Source organism: Strix aluco, chromosome 4, assembly GCF_031877795.1.
Source record: "Strix aluco isolate bStrAlu1 chromosome 4, bStrAlu1.hap1, whole genome shotgun sequence".
In the NCBI taxonomy this organism is placed as follows: domain Eukaryota; kingdom Metazoa; phylum Chordata; class Aves; order Strigiformes; family Strigidae; genus Strix; species Strix aluco.
The window spans coordinates 55585899-55603051 of NC_133934.1; the positions used below are offsets into that span (position 1 = coordinate 55585899).

General features: G+C 41.7%; 1 protein-coding gene and 1 long non-coding RNA gene across 2 annotated transcripts in view; one reads left to right on the forward strand and one right to left on the reverse strand.

Annotated features, from left to right (window-relative positions):
• Positions 1–1844: 1844 nt before the first annotated feature.
• On the reverse strand, positions 1845–12971 carry LOC141922957 (alcohol dehydrogenase class-3). Its single transcript, XM_074823156.1, has 9 exons — positions 12909–12971; positions 9555–9656; positions 8464–8605; positions 7770–7857; positions 6767–6986; positions 5931–6191; positions 5047–5182; positions 4003–4141; positions 1845–2138 (listed from the first exon to the last, which is right to left on the reverse strand). The coding sequence occupies exons 1-9, from the start codon at positions 12918–12920 to the stop codon at positions 2114–2116; spliced, it is 1125 nt and encodes a 374-aa protein (XP_074679257.1). The 5' UTR covers positions 12921–12971; the 3' UTR covers positions 1845–2113.
• Positions 12972–13006: 35 nt separating this feature from the next.
• The window catches only part of LOC141922958 (uncharacterized), a 40250-nt gene continuing 36103 nt past the window's right edge, over positions 13007–17153 (forward strand). The window contains exons 1-2 of the long non-coding RNA XR_012623144.1: positions 13007–13299; positions 14598–14651. This is a non-coding gene — a long non-coding RNA (uncharacterized LOC141922958). The remainder of the gene's footprint in view (positions 13300–14597; positions 14652–17153) is intronic.

Consider the following 17153-nt stretch of genomic DNA (forward strand, 5'->3'; position numbering starts at 1 on the left):
GTGGAATTACCTGTGCTGAATGAGATGTAATGTATTGAGGAGATGACTGTCCTGGAGGTTTGCCCACTATATCATTCACTTGAATGGTTACAACGGTCTTGCCTTTTCTATATATGTGTGTGTGTGATGGGGGGGGGGGGGCAGGCGCTTCATTTTTGGTCTATAAAATAAAAGTTGCAGCTGCTTTTAACAGAAATAACTTTTTTTTTTGGTGATCCCAAACCAGACATAGCATTCTCAATTATATCCAGGTTTGCTTACACTAGTGCAAGCCCTAGTGGTAGATGCATGCAGTTAAAAATCACCCTTAAACCTTCACATGTGCTACTTAAATATCTCTTTGTTGTTGCACCAATACAACCAAATTTAACACTGCATGTTTTTAACGTATGAAATCTATGATGCTATGCACCGCTGCCTATAAATTTGAAACTGCAGCACTGTTTATACTAAGTTCATATTACTGCAGTTTTTTTATTTTTTAATCAAGTGGAAGGCTTAGCCCGCATCTATACCAGTTCTTTCAACATGAGATGGCACATCAGACTGGAGAACAAAACTTGTTAATAAAAATATTGTGAAAAGCTATTTTTTCACCTATCTAGCTGTAACTTTGAACATGACATAGACTTTGGCTGGTGGGATTTTTGATTTTTACAGAAGTTGCTATCCACTTAAACAAAACCAACCAAACAACCCCCCCAACTTAAGATTTATTTTCTAATAAAATTTTTAGAAATTGTATACACTTTTGCCAAAACCATAATCCTGCTCTTAGTTCTGAATGTATTTTCCCTTTACTATCATATGAGAGTTGTTAATGGTGAGAGGGAACTTCTAATAAGATTACTGTTTGCATTCACAGTTCTGTGTAAGAGTTGTTTTGACAAGGCTCCCTAAAACATGAAACTTCTCTCTTAATCAGTGTCCTTGATTCTCTGAAAAGCTCTGACTTTAAGTATATAACTTTTCTTTAACTGGGTAGCCTTTCTGCCTCTGCTTTGCAGTTTGTTTTCTGCTGTTCCCCTTCGTTTTTTCTGAACCTGTGGCACTGCTTCCAGGTTTCAATTCAAAGAAATTTTATCCACTTCAACTATAGTTAAGACAAAAACCTCCAACTCCAAAATTAAGACTTAAGCCCCTCCAACAAACAAACACAACGTTGAAGCCTTCATCACACAATGCTCTTTAGTGTTGTTCCCCTGCACCTTTCAAGAGCAGACTGTTGCTCTAATAGTAACATTCCCTGCTTCAGGGGCCTGATCCTGTTTCTGACTAAATGGAGGTAACAATCCCACACTGGTTTTTTTTGCAGTGTTGGCTGCAAAGGCTGCTTCAATTGCCAGTAAGCTGAAGGAAATGGCAAAACTGTGCTACTGAAGTCTTGGAGGATGCCACTGGGGCAAGTGACTAGTCTGTGCTATTATCTTTACAGCAGGCCTGCCTACAGCTACTGGAATGAGCCAAATAGGAAATAAGGTAGAACAGGGACTTCCCAAATGAACACGGGTACACCTATACACTTAGGTCATACATCCAACCAGACTCTGCTCTACAGTTGGCTTCAAGGTAGAGCTGGATGGTACATCCTTTGTAGTCTTAGAATAGCCTCAGAAGCTTGACAGCAGCTGGAGTTCTTGCCACTCTGTCAGTACAGTTACAGCACCTCAATGTGCCCAGCTGTGCTTAGCAAACTGCCTAGTATAATGAATCCCACATCAGTAGCTATCAACTGAAGAATTCTCCTTCTCCATCATGTACACACTGTAAAAATCACTAGAGGAAAACAGTGAGACACAGCAATCATAGTCACAGTCTTAATGCTCAATAATTCCAACACAGTGTTTAGAAATAAGCTTTTATTAAGTAGATTGAGTTAGGCACTATTGAATTTGAAGAACAAGTACAGAAATATAAGTTCCACAACCAGTGCTAGCACTATTCAGCGATTACCAATTTTTTGTTATTTAATATTCAGAATGCTCACCCTAAAATACATCGTCTTCCTAGTCCCAGTGAGTCTTCATTTGCTTGATTCTACCCTCTATTAGAAATTCCATTATAAAAGGACAGTTACCATGTTGCTGGCCAACCGGAAGTTCCACATTTGGCTCTAAAGCTTTAGGACAGTTCGAATGCTTGAAAAGAAGAAGAAAAAAAAGTTACCAATAAGTCTCTTTTCTCCCCTTCTCTCCCCTCCCTTTCATTGCTGAGACATACTTTAACTTCTCTTTTTTGTAAGAATGAAGTTATGCTTATGCCTATAATTTATTAAAAATGCTGGTAAAAATGGGTTAATAATGCTTGCTATCTTTGGGTTTTTTCAGTCTCTCCCCCAATAAGATATACTCAAAATGGAAGCTTTTTCAAACTACGTGTGTCAAGTTTTCAGTAGCTAGCCAAGAATATTGATCAGGAACATTATTATTTCCAGGCATTCCCTCTTTTGGCTGCTTAGAGAATTTTAAATAACTTTATTAGTTTCATATGACATGCTCATTGAAGAATAAGACATTAAAATGATATATAAGTTTGTAACTGGGAAAGGGGATCAACTGCTGGATGAAATTTGCATAGATGCAGTGTTTCCAATTGTAAAAAGTACAAATGCAGTTAACTGACTTGTCCAAAATAGGAATACATATGCAATAAAGCAGATAAAGTTACTACTTTTGAGAAAGTTATATAAAATGCATCACTATGGATTGAGATCAAATAGAAAGACCATGCTGGTTTCTTGAGGTAATGCTGGTAGTTACTGATCCACCTGCAGATGAACCTAAATACGGGTAAACAGAGTTGCCTGCATTACTGCAAATATGCAGGAAAAGATTTTCTTTTTTACTAGACCATGTCTCTAATTTTCCCTTTGTCCACCTCCTGATTCTTCCCTTCATTCAAAACATGTTCTTAAAAAGTATGTGACCTAGTCTGCTAAATCAGCTGGTTTCTACTCTTAGAGGCACTGGTAGCTACCTCATTAAGAGTCTCAATTTCCAACAAATTACAGAACATCTCATTAAAACTCTCATTTAAAAGAGGCCTGCTCTTGAAATGACACAGCAGGACAAGCTTTGACACACCTCAGGCTAAAACTGTCTAATCCTTTCCCCTTTTCTGTGTTAGATTTTAACCTGCAGATACAAGTTCTGCCACAGTATCCCCATGCTGGTCCCCATTTTCCCTCAAGCTCATCCATGCCCATATCTGTACAGGGCTTTACAAGGATCACCCAATATGTCCTCTGATAAGAATACCCTACTTTGCACTGCTTTTGCAGGTTGATCACTACTTGCAGAATATACTGCTATAAGGGCAGCAAGGCCCATCACACATCCAGCAGGTTTTTTACCAGCAAGTAGGGTCACTTCAATATGCACCGGACCTCACTAGAGGTTTAACCAGTTACGGCCTAAATCTGCAGTATGAACAATCCAAACTGCCATTTATCTTAATAGAAGCAGAAACTGCTGTATGTTAAGAAGTACAAACCTCTCATATAAATGTTCTACCCCAGTTCAAACTAGAGGAAAAAAAAAATTTTAAACATAGCATATTAAAAGATCATTTCAAGTAAGTGATTGTGCTGGTAATCTATCCTAAATAGTTTGAAAATATACTGAAATCTACTATTGAATTAAAATAGACTAATAGCTGAATGACATGTAAAAATGTATTAACGTGAACCCCACTTCAGTCTCTCTACATCTCTTTTTCTGAGGAAGAATGTTTTAGCAAAGCTGGAAACTTAAGACTGACTTGTCCCCTTTATCAGCTTTACATACTTGTGTATTTCCCTTGTGCTTGCTTTTTACTCTCTGCCTGTGTTTTGGCCCATGCCTAGAAGCTCAGAGAAAGTGTGTTTATCTCAGAATGAATGTGTGTGGTATACGTGAGCCTTTATCCTCCCTGTTTAAAACATGACAGTGGGCAGGGAACCTATATTTTGTCAGTGTCTCATCAAGAAATGTCTTCTGCACCATTCAATATTATGAACATTACCTCTTTCCTGTATGCATCAGCTCAAAAGCCTCATTAATTTTGTCAAAAGGCAGGGTGTGAGTCACAAATTCGTCAACCTTGATCTTTTTGGACATGTAGTCAGTCACCAGTTTTGGTACATTGTCTACACTCTTCCAGCCTGAAAGACAGAAAGCATGCATTTATTTTGACCCTTTCCACCCACCTTGGAAAACAGAAAAAATACAACCCTGACACGGGCACTTGTGTGATAAACATGAAAAAGAACTGCGATCAGTGACATGTTTGACCCTCCTGCTCTAGGCAGGCACTGAGTAAGGAATGCAGGAGGACAGCTGGGTCCGGCAAGAGCACACATTCCCAAACACATAAGCGTACTAACCCTTCACTAAGTATTTCAGCATTCAGCATAACAGCAGCCCTCACCTAGGAAAGCACGCACGAGGCATCTCTATCAGCCCTATTATGTAACTTTATAACCCAACTAAGTTTTGTATTACTTGGAAAAAGAGCAGTGTAATAAGAAGATCAAGTCTGTATACTTCCACAAACTTCATCAATTACTGAATCCCCAACTTATCAGTAGTTGTAAAAGCCTCAATGTGGTTTTGGTTTGACAGGAGAAAATGTGTATCAAGCACTAGTTGCTTTTTATTTTAAAGCTCTTCATAACACATTCCCATGTTAGCCCCACAATTTGCTTAGTGATTAAGCAACACAAACATGTTTATGTGGGTCCCATCTCCCCAGAGACTAGATTCCTTCACTGGACCAAACTGAACAAAACCTTCACTTGGTGATAAAGCAATTCCTCTATACCATTCCTTTAGAACTGAATAGCATATGGTTACAGTCTCTCTTTCAAGTATGTGAGATATCATACCAATGTGTTTATTTGTAGCCTGTCTGTAGAAATTGCAGATTTTAAGTCTTTAAAGTCAACGCAGCATTTATAAATAGCCTGTCAGCAGTACATTTCTTGCACAAGCAAAAGCAAGGCAGTGTATTCTTCCCAGCATTAACTCATAGTAAATTATTTTTAACCCCATACTGAAAGAGAGTTACCTCCAAACGCGGTCCCTTTCCATGTCCGCCCAGTTACTAGCTGGAATGGCCGTGTGGAGATCTCCTGACCAGCAGCAGCTACTCCGACTATCACACTGACTCCCCAGCCTTTGTGGCAGGCTTCCAAGGCAGCCCTCTTCACAGATGGATAGGACAAAGCAGAGCGTTTATTGCTAATGTTCACGCTGCCTAGACTGGCACAGGGTGTGCTTCCTTTCCCCCAGTTAATGAATCACTTAAATTAGTATTTAAGGAACAATAAACACACTGAAAATTACATTAAATTTTCCACTGGTTCAGACTCCTTATACTGTTCAAGATTCACTTTGCTCTTTTTATATCCCATCTGGCTTCCAGAGAAGTCACTCTGAACTCCCACTAGGAGTTGGGATAAACTGTAATCAGAGAATGTAGACCATGTTACTGACTGTTAGGAATGCTGTTGAAATTCCTGAAAACCTAGCCTTACATTCAGTAATACTTACATGTTTCCAAAGGTTAAATTCATTATTTGAGGAATTAGGGAAATTCTGAGATTTTACTGTTCATTGCACAATGTATTTTATATGGATTTTGTTAATGTTTCAACCGTCAAGACATGAAAAGTAAGGATTTCAAAGAACTCCCATTAAGGAAAAAAGTTTGTAAATCCTAAGTGCCATTTTCAACCTAAGTAGTATCATCCTCTTTCATTTCATAATTGGGATTGGATGTAAATTGGCCTTTTCAGTCATAGCAGTTATCATTTCTATTTAGAAAATAAATACATTATTATGGCATGTTTTCTGTAACAAGAAGGCAGCTCATTTTGCCATTTAGCTGAACGACTAAGTGGCAGCTAGCTATCCCCTCCCTCTATGTACTACTGTTACACACACACTCACCATGACTTCAACATTACCAATGCACTCAAATGAGTAGTCTACACCACCATCGGTCATCTCCACCAGCACCTCCTGTATGGGCTTCTTGAAATCTTGAGGGCTCATGCACTCCGTAGCTCCAAACTCTTTGGCTTTGGCATACTTATCCTTGTTGAGGTCGATGCCAATGATCCGGGATGCTCCTGCTATTTTACAACCCATAATAACTGCCAACCCAACTCCTCCTAAACCAAAGACAGCACACGTAGAGCCAGGTTCCACCTAGAAATAAGAAGAGAGCCATGAGCAACACAGAGAAAATACATCCTTCCACGTGAGTGGGAAATACAGGTTAAGTCATCTGTAATGAAGGAAACGTGGAAGCAAATATATATGGCTATGAGACTTTATCACTTAGATAAGGGAAACTATAGAGAAATTTAATCCAAAAGCTCCTTAGGTACTAAGCTTTTTAACTCAAAGAGTCAACTCCCATAAACTGTCCTAGACTCATGCCCACTCACCTACCAGCTCTGTCTCACCCTGAGCTTCAAACTAACAGAATGACTTGCAGCAAGATTAAGATAAATTGGAAAAGTAATTTTTATATAGCTGGTATCAAAAGGGATGCAGAATCCTCTACCTGGATTTCCTCTAAAGGGCATCAGGTTCTTCTAACCTGATCTGGCCTTTACGGAGAAGTTAGAAATTCTTAGCTAAATTTCATCAGTTGAAGAGGAAGAAGAAACAGAAATTTGGTCATCATATTCACAATCCTAATTTAGTCCCTAAGCTATCTCTGCACTTTGGCTCAGATACAGTTACAGAGAAAACCCAGAGGCAACCACAGCCTTTACCTTAGCAGTGTTAACAGCAGCTCCATAGCCAGTAGAGATGCCACAACCCAGCAGGCACACTTTATCAAGAGGTGCTGCAGCATCTATCTTGGCTACGGAGATATCGGCCACCACAGTATACTCGGAGAAGGTGCTAGTCCCCATGAAGTGGTAAATCTGCTTTCCTTTGCAGGTGAATCTGCTGGTACCATCAGGCATGAGTCCTTTCCCTTGAGTAATTCTTAAGGCAAAGGCAGAAAAGTTCAGTCAGTCTTAAGCAGTAAATAGTCTCATCGGACAGTATCTGTTAAGTAGCACAGAGATGCAGTGGCACACTTGCTCTGTTATTTTTTAATCATTCCAATAAACCCAGAAGTTCACAGAAATGAGATGCTAAACTCCTAAAACTTCATGCTGTTAATTCTTCCATGGAAGCACAAAAAAAAAAAGTTTATCAACATGTTCACCTTGTTAGCAACCAATGCTAACTGCTTGGGCCATGGTACCACACCCCTGTCTTCACCTGCTTCCATACACTTCCCTTGAATCGCACCTGTCAATTATGTCACTGGGCTTTTTGTTTGGGTTTGGAAGACTTTTTTTCAGAACAGGAGCTGGAAATTTAGCTGGGAAGCAGGTGTTAAGGAAAAAAGAGCTTTCTATGTAATTCTGTACCACTTGACAGCTTTGGTGTTCACTCCCAAGAGCTAAATTCCCTGCAGATTAAATATAGAGTCAGAGCATTTATGTTTTCAAAGCTGTGGACACAAGCTAGCAGTTTACACTTTCACATACATGAAAACAGAGAAACAGATCTCTTTAAGGGAAAAAAAAAAGAAATTTTAAGGAAGAATGGAAAGTAGTGCATAAGTGACTCCCTAAAACACATACTTTCCAAGTCATTAAATGATACATCAAGAGATTTATTCTTCAAAGATAATTCCTGTCAATTACTTTTGATAACTAGAACAGGTATACGTTGAACAAATACTATACGGTGTGTCAAAATAAAAAGCATACAGACCTTATCTTCTGGCACAGATTTGTTTTAGGATTCTTACAGAACTTGCACTCTCCACACTGGGGGATGTATAGAGGGATAACAGTGTCCCCTAAGAAAAAAATATTCTGTGGCTAGTTATCAAGTCAAGCAAGCCAGGAAAAAAAAATGCAGTTTATTCAGTTTTCATGGCTTTTATGTAAGCTTGTGTTCACTTAAAACCTTCTTTGTGTATTAAAAACCATTTACAGTATAGAGTAGCATTATTTATACAGTGCTACATAAACCACTTTTCTCTCTCCGAGCAGGCAGCCGATCAGAAGTTCATCATTTCAGAACAAACAGGAATATTACTGTAAAACAAAACAACCCCAAATCAACAGTGAACAACATGATCAAACATTTTAAAGCCCTGTAATTAAACCAACAGGTAACAACTATCATTTGAAAAAAAAAAACCCAACACACTCTTCTAACTATATTGATCCAATTTCAAGTAAGGAATTGGTATGCTGGGCTCTTTCAAGCATTAAACCAAGAGCACATTGAAGAGATTGGTGTTGTATCTCACAGACAAGAGAAATCTACACAGGCTTACACCCCAGAATAAGACATTATATTAACTCCTGCAATATAGCATTTCAGTGGCCCAATTTCACAGCTGACCTTGTATTAAAGTAACACTTTTAAGGAAGGCAGAAAACTTGTATTTTCTTACCCGGCTTTACTTTTGTTACTCCTTTCCCAACACTCTCTACAATTCCTGCTCCTTCATGACCCAAGATCACAGGAAAACATCCTTCAGGATCAGCACCGCTCAGAGTATAGGCATCAGTGTGACAGACAGCAGTGGCAACTATCTGTGAAGAAATATATAATCTGAGGCACCTTGAAGAACAGAATAGTAGCACAGATGTAAATATTTCCCTTTGGTCAGAAATTCAGAACAATTGCCAGGACAAATTTGCCAATCCTGGCAGTGTTTGTGATATGGCCAACATACTTTCAACTCCTGCCAAGGCACAGTAGTGCCAAGGCAAGGCACTTTTTCTTACTTTGAGAAAAATCATGATAGTACATCTTTTCTCATTTCCATCAACTAAATTCCGACATTGAAACAGGTTGAAGATGACACCTGGTTTCCTAAAGCTAGAAATCAGTACTCCAAGTCATCTCAAAGTATGCTGGCATCTCAGATTTGAAATAAAAGTTATTCTTTCAAAGGTAAAACGACCAGAGAGACCACACAGAACTCCCAGTACTGCATAAATCAAGTTTAAGTCTTAAACACCACACAGAAACTCTTTCCACAGAGATAAATTTCACCTTAATGTATACTTTTTGGCAGATAGGGGCTACTAGAAAGTGCTGATCAAATCAGAAACTTAAGTCTGGGGAATCCAAGAGATCAATCACAGCTCAGCAGCTGGTAGCTCATGGCCTGACTGAAGTAAAATCCAGCGTGTTACACAGCTGCAACAGGTCACAAGCTGCTGCCCTTCAAATAAGATCAAATGTGTTCCTGGCTCAGATGTTTTGTGGGAGCTTAGTCTGTAACAGTTGGAATTGATCCCCAAGACCAGCCATGATCTTTACATCAGACTGTGAAGTAAGATCAGTAGAAATGAAGAGTGTTTTTCATAAACAGAAGATCTAAATACCGTAATTTTCTTCTTTGTAAAGCCAGCTGAGATACCAATGAACTAATGCTGTCCATTCAACATTTCTTCTGTTGGTAAACAAACTGTTCATCTTTAATACTTAGTCTCCCAAAATACAATGCATACAGCTAACGATTGATTTAATTACCTTGATACGAACTTCACGAGCTTTTGGTGGAGCAACCTCCACCTCCTCAAGAGAGAGAGGTTTACCTGCCTCCCAGGCAACAGCAGCCTTGCATTTAATAACCTAAAAGAAAACAGTAACAAAAAAAGAGGACATCTGTTGTATGGTTCATTTAAAGTAATTCTTGTTCAGCCAAGTGAGAAAATGAGAGACAAACTATTGGTTTTTGGAAAGAATCCCAGATCTGAAATTCATAATTTCAACACAAAGCTTTAATTGCCCTACATTTGCTTTCAGCAAGCTAAATAATAATGAGTAAGCCAGGATCTGAAATTTGGATGTCACTCTCTTATTGAGCAAAAAATATAATAAAGCCAGGAGCGCTTAGGAGATACTCAAATACTGCAGTGAAATGAGCAACAAGAACGGAAAGACTGCATAACAAAAATGGTGGTTTAAAATAAAAGACTGGCATGCCTTTGAGATACGTTCCTTGAGCACAGAGTGTTCAAAGTTAAAAAAATTCAGAAAGCAAACTGGAGGTCACATAATGGTCACATCAAGAGTGAATTTCCTGTTCCTTATCAGGATGGCTTCTGAGTACAACTTTGACAAGGAGATGCACGTGCATGCAGCTGTCATGCAAAGCCCTCCAGTGATGCATAGGGACCAGAGATTTTGCTATAAGGTTACTGTCAGCAAGTTATTGTGCACTAACACTGCTGCAGAGCCTGCATGGATACTGTTAACAAGTCTTCATTCACTGCTCTCAGCACTGTGACAAATTCTGTTCTGCAAACACACCTATACATCCCAGGAAGCTTTTGAAGTCAAATGGTTGGAGCCTGGATGGAAGAGCAGGATCTGTGGATCTGTAAACTAAATCCTATCAACAGGTACATACACGCAACTGACCGAGGAAATTGGCAGGCATTACAGCCACACACAATCCAGAGCAGCTTCAGGTGCTGCAAGGGCAAGCATCTGGAGTGCCCTCAGATGTCCATTTTACAAAGCACGGCGCCGGGTCTGTCCTTCAGGATAAAAGGGGCAGGGTATCAAATAACCTGAATTTTGCTTTCTGACAGACACAACATCTTTCAGCAAATGCGGTATGCAATAACATCCTCCAGGACACACAGACAAGTTGTGAAATCAAATTCAAGACCTTATCTACATAAAACCTGACAAGGAATGCTGTCGCAGAGTAGACTGCTTTGGAACAGATCCCTTTGCAATCTACTCCAGAATACCGTACATGTATTTTGGAATAATTCAGTTACACCAGGAGACTTGCACTGATTTTCTTCCATGCAAACAAGGTCTAAGCCATTGCTATGACAGTTGAAAATATGAAGCATTTCATCTCATACACTATAAATGGATATTAAAAAAATGACATTTTGTGCATTCATACGAGCCCTGTTGCTCTCGTGGAATCACTGAAAGGGGATTAATGCAAATTCCCAACACCAGACAGTGCCTTTTGAAATTTCACTGCCTGGAAGAAATAGCAGTACCAAGATCACTTGTTGAGCTTTGCCAGGTCTGATTCATCACCTGCATGTACAGGAGAAAATAATGGGTAGTTTATGACTTTCTGTAGTATTTTTGTTGTACAATAAACACTACTGGACTTTGCCAGAACCAGTTAACATCCTCGCTGTACCTGTAATAGCAGACGTTTATCTTGGTTTAATCTTGCTAAAATAAATACTGTCAACCCTAAAAGGCCTGAAGCTTTATGACTGAAAACAGGTACCCATTCAGGTACCCATTCCTACAGCCAGCAGGGGCCTAGATTGGACAGAAACACCCTTAACCTAGAACTGTGAATTCCCCTTGCCCTGCTTTTTATTACCAGGGTAAATATTATAAAAATGCACCAAATATGACATAGTAACTAACTGTGAAGTCACAGTATGAGCATTCAGTCATATCTCTAAATGTACCAAAGATTTTGCCAGAAAATCTAAATTCAAGGCACAAAGTGCAAGAGGAGCCATCATTCAGTAAATCATTTACTGGTTTTCAATCCATCCCTGATCCTCCCCTCATAGTCACTTGTTCTCACACAGGAGGCTGCACATTACTGAAATTTGAATTTCCACAAGCTTCGTTAAGCACAGGATTAAAAAGGGGAGAAAAGAAAAATCTTATGGGATAAATTCTGATCTTCCTAAAACTAACATTACACATCTGGAAGCATATTTTGAAATAATAACTTCTGATTCAGAAACTTTTGAAGGAGCTGGCTTTTGAAACTGCAGTCAGCTCATACAGTCACAAAGGCCCCTGGACTATTCAGAGTGGACATCAGAAGAGTCCAATCTTCTGACCTTCTGATATTCAAAGCCTTCTGCTGTTGCTTTGTTGAAAATCTTGACGCCGACAACTGGAAAAAAACCCCAACTTCCACCAGTGCTTCATTTTCTCTGTTACTGTATTAGCACAGGAACACAACTGTTGAGCTGACTGTGTGTGTAGCTACAAACAACTATCTCACTCAGACAAAACGGAGCTCTCGGCAGCGGCAGAAGCTGCCCTATCTGCCCTGAAACTGCCTTCAGCGTCCGGACAAGAGAGACCACCCAGCCTGCTCAGACCCAGGGTGCTGAACATTGAAGACGATGCAGTAAACTTGCCAGACAATGATTTTAAGAGCAAGCAGCCTCCAGCTGTATTGAAAATGGACAGGCACCACTGCTGGAGAGCAGCCTCAAGGATCGCTCTCGCTGCAAAGTGGCATCTTCCCAAACATCCACCCATTCTTTCTTCTCCCACTCAACAGACAGAGGAGGAAAACACAAAGGGTGAGCTGTGGGTGACTATTTCCCCCAACCCACCCATCTCAGCTGGCTCCTTGCTCCCTGGGGCGACCAAATGGCACGGAGGAGCCGACACCTTCCCAGCAACCCGTTTTCCCCTTCCTCCAAGCTTGTAAGTCACATCTGCCCAAAGCCCACGGGAAACCACACAAGCTCAGGGTCTGCTGCTTGCTCTTCCATCACCGTGACTAACCCATGGTCTAAGCACCCAAGCGAAACCCTCAGGCCCAGAAAAAGCGCACGGGGGCTGATTGTAACACACGGCAGGGAGCACGGCGTACATTTTTGTTCCTAATCCTGTCAGCACTTGCAGCAGGCGCCTCCCACGCGTAGCTAACGGCACCGACTGCTGCCGCACGCCTTACGCGCGTAGCAGAGGAGCAAGGAGACGCCAGGCCAAGCCCTGCACCGCGCTTTGCTGGCACGGCAGCACTCAGGCGGGAGAAAACAAACCAGCAAGGCCCGGGGCAGCCCCCGGCTGCGGGCCGCGCCCCCCGCACCCCACATCCCGCCGCCGCCCCCGCGGAACGCCCGCGCGCCGCCTCACCCCGCTCGCCATCGCGCGCGGCCACCGCTGCCCGACGGAAGGGGAAGGGGAAGGGAACCCCGCCCCCGCGCCTGCGCGCTGCGCCCCCGGCCCGCGGGTGCCGCACCCGCTGTGGGGCGGGGGGCGCCGTGAGGTGGGGCTGGCGCCTTCCCTCCCTCATCCACCGCCGGGGTGGCAGGGCAGGAGAGCCTGCAGCGGGTTACGAGCCCCTTACAGCGCTCTTCTTCCTGAAAACCCCGGCGTGGGGTTTGTTTCCTTGATGTGGCTGTTTCCTCACGGTATCCGCGGTGTTGCGTTGCTGTGTGGCTGGTTTTGTGGCGCCTGACGGCTGCAGCAACGTGTTACAACGCAATCCCTTCAGTCCGGCTGACAGATTTGCGTTATTCTGCCTGTGAGTCCTGGCTAATGGGTCTAGTCCCCTGCTCCTGCCGACTAGGGGATGCGGCTCCCTTCCCCAGTCATGGGATGTAATTGACCCCTCCTGCTCCTCCCCCTGCGGGGTCCTCGTCCTGCACCCGCTCTGGAGATGCTCCGTCCCTCCTGTGTCCCACCTGGGCGCAGGTGGGAGCTGTCCTCATGGCCCCAGGGCGGGTCCTTCGCAACTGAATCTGTACTGGGCTGGCTAAACCGTAGTGCGGAGCGTTTACTGGGCAGCAGTGTGCTTCAAACTGGGCGAAGGCAGCCCCTTTCCAGTGTAGGTTAAGGGATCTGCAGTGAGGTGGAAGTTCTGGCTGGGCCCCTTGAGGTCACACTGGCACTCTTTAAAGCAAAGGGGCCATTACTACAAGATAGGATTGTTAGCCTGCTCACACTGGTGTTTCATTTTCTGAAGAACCTTCTTTCTCCAGGCAGGACAGGCAGATCTCTTCTGAGATCTGCAGACATGGCTCTTTAAGATCAGATGAGACATGGTTGTGTAAGATCACGTAAACAGTTCTGCCATGGGCTGTTGGGATTTTATGTGAGGGGTGCTGGTGCCTGAGGAATTGCAGGGTGTAACTAAGTCCTCCCTTCAGTAAGAAATGGAATTTTTGTTTTCCAGTGACGTGCTAGCAGAGCTCAGAAAATACTACAGTTAGACAACAGCACCAGCTTGGGGAAAAAAAAACTTTAATAGCACACTATAAACAACTACAGTGTTTAATAAATAACATAAAAATAGCTATAACATAACTAAAATGACAAATCTGTAGGCTCAGGAAAGCTGACACATAACTGGAAGGTAATTTGGGCAGTGAGAGTACTATATAGGTTTCACATATGGTGAAAGGTGTTGAGAAGGAATGAAAGGATGTGTGATCAGGCTGTCTGCCCATTGGCCTTCTTGAGGCTTTCCACTGGTTACTTCAGTTTGTGTTCACTGGCTACCACTAAAACTTTGTTGTTGAAATCAGAGCAGGCCTCGTCCATTTCCTTGGTTCAGTCAGTTCTGCCAGCCTCTCCTGTGAATTTCATGCTCTTTGTTTCCCCAGTTTTGTTAGTGCTTCCAGAAAGCCTCCAAACATCCCATGTTTAGATAAACTCCACAGATGCTTTGCTTTCATTAGTATCTTAGACATTCTGGAAACTGCAGGTACTGATTCTGGTAGACAAAACCACAGATACGTAAATCATAACTCCTTAATGCTACTTATCCAATTTCAGAGATTAAAGTAATTTTTTTTTTTTTCATTTTTCCTTCCCTTGCAGTTTTGTGATGCTTCCTCCAGTGTTGCTGTGTACTATTGGAAGCCCCTGGACATGGTAAGTGGTTTTGCAACTTTCTTCCTATTCTCAGTACCACGCAAGTAAATCAAGTTACGACACTGTGCTCTTGAACCATCTGTGCTTTGACATGCATATTTTGGGTTTATATGTAAGCTCTGTAGGTGAGGGTTCCCAGTGTTCCTGTGGTTTTTACATTGGATTGGTTTTGGTGTTGTTCTAGAAAGTGTTACGTGCTAATCAGGAGCATCAGTTTGCATTGAGAAAAGAGGGCTTGGAAGCACTGGGAGCATGTGGGAGAGAGGCCTGGCAATCTTGGTTTTGCTTGGAGGATGTTCTTTGTTCTGTGTGGCAAGTGGGGGGGAAAGCCCCAAACAACTAGGCATCTGCATTACTTTTTTTTTTTTTAAATTGTACTATTGTGCCCATCCTGGAGGCATTAGTTTTTAGTGAGGGCATTCTGTACCTTAATTTGACTTTGAAGTACAAGAAGATGAAGAGCAAGAAGCCACTTGCAAGCTTGGCAGCCAGTATATACTGAAAGGAGATGCAAGTGATCTGCCAGGGTGCTCATCGTGGGGCAGTCTGAGTGCCAATGGTAGGAGCTGGCCATATGCCACCGTCACAACTCAGAGGTGATGATTAGGTGCTGTTACTGCTGTCTGTGAACCTCACAGTTTGGTGAGGCACAGGGAGGCTGAGGGGGACTGACATGCCTACCCATAGGCAAAACTGAAATGCATTCACACAAACGTTGCTTGGTTTATTTTCCTCAAAGAGAAATGGTGCTAGATTGACCCAGAGGTATTTTTTCCTCCCATAAATACAATTTCTCAACTAAAACCAGTGTAATTTTAGTCATTTGGATAGATATAGTTCATTAGAGCAACCCTATTAAACCTGGCGTAACTGTGGACAAGTTTCAGCTGTGGGTGCTTGAGCAGTCTTTTTGTAGGGCATTGCTCTCAAAACCATCTGTTTGAATTCTGATTTAAGTTTCCTACATTTTCCTGTGAAGTTCGGGAGGATAATACTTGTGTAGCATTCAAAAAAATTAGAAATTCTTGTCATTTTTCAAATCAGCATCAATTTATTTTCTGTAAAGTATAAATATGGCTGGTTGAACAAGAAACATTTACAAAATCAAAATTGTTTTAATTTAAAATGTTCAAAGTTGGTTGATATTCGGATAATTCTTAGTTAATTAAAATATTCTGGGTTTGTAAATATAGATTTAAAATATTATCCAGTATTTCAAGAAATGGTTAGTTTCAAAGGAAAAATTTAGCAATAATTTCACTAATTAATCCTAGTACTCACTAAATAATCCTCGTATAATACTAAAGTAAACTAACTTTTCAAAGCAAACGCCCATGTTAATTAGATGTACTCAAAATAAGTATTAAAATGACCATGACAGTTTTGCAGTAGAGTCACATGAGGCTGGGATGCGGAAAGATTTTTAATATTTTAGATATGGAAATAAGTCATTTGAGCAGTTTTGTGATAAAATATTCTCAGGTATTTGCTTTCTTTGAAAATCAAAACCACAAAAAGCTGATCTTTTATATGCTGATTCTAATATGTTCATATTAAACTAACTATGCAAGGGAAATTTTAAAGACAAAAGTGGGGGAAGGGTTATGCTGGCACCTCCTCGTTCGCCCTTGACAGCATTTTCTTCTGGTATGTATAAATGTCATTGCTAGTCTTTCAAACATAATTATTTGGTCAGCTGTGAAACCAGTGATGTTTTAGGAACCAAGCAGAATTTGAGGAGCTCTCTAATTACCTGCTGAAATTTGAAGTCCTGCCCGGTTAGTGATCGTTACCAGAGGTGCGGGAGAATCTCCAAGTGACTGCAAAGTTAGCAATAACGCATTCGCTGGCTCCGGGGCAGGGCAGCGGAACAGCTTCCCACTGTCATGTCGCGGCTGGCGGCAGAGCGTGGCACGGAGGATGGCAGCCGTGGAGCTGGCAGCTGCACACGCGTGTGCCCACACACACCACTGTGCACAGGGCAAGCCGCGGCTGTCTGCTGCAGGCAGGGGCTTGAACTGCGGAGAAATCCAACTCTTGCAGCACGTTCAGAAGCTGACGGGCAGTATGCAGAGAAAGCAGGGACAGGTAACCACCGGGCGGCACTGCTGTAATGACAGAACTCGGCACTGCTCGCAAGTCCTTACACTGTTTTTCACGTAGCAACAGTTCAAGTAAGCTTGCAAGTTACAATTCACTTAAGGCAGAGTTATTTTATAGTCATCAAATTTGGTTTCATCTAGGTTTAGATTTTTTTCAAAAAGGGAAGCTTTTTTTTGTTCCCAACCCTGCACAAATCTATTTCTGTGTTTAAATTTATTACAGAGTTACTAGGCTGATTACTTTTTTTGAGCCTTGCCACTAGTATAAAATTACATACACATATGCAGTATTAGGGAAACTTATTGTTTATTGGAACTTCTTGTAGTGTTTTCTTGGTAGGGAAGTGCTAGACCTCAATTAAAACATTTAACGATTTATTTTGGTGTTATCTCATTACCT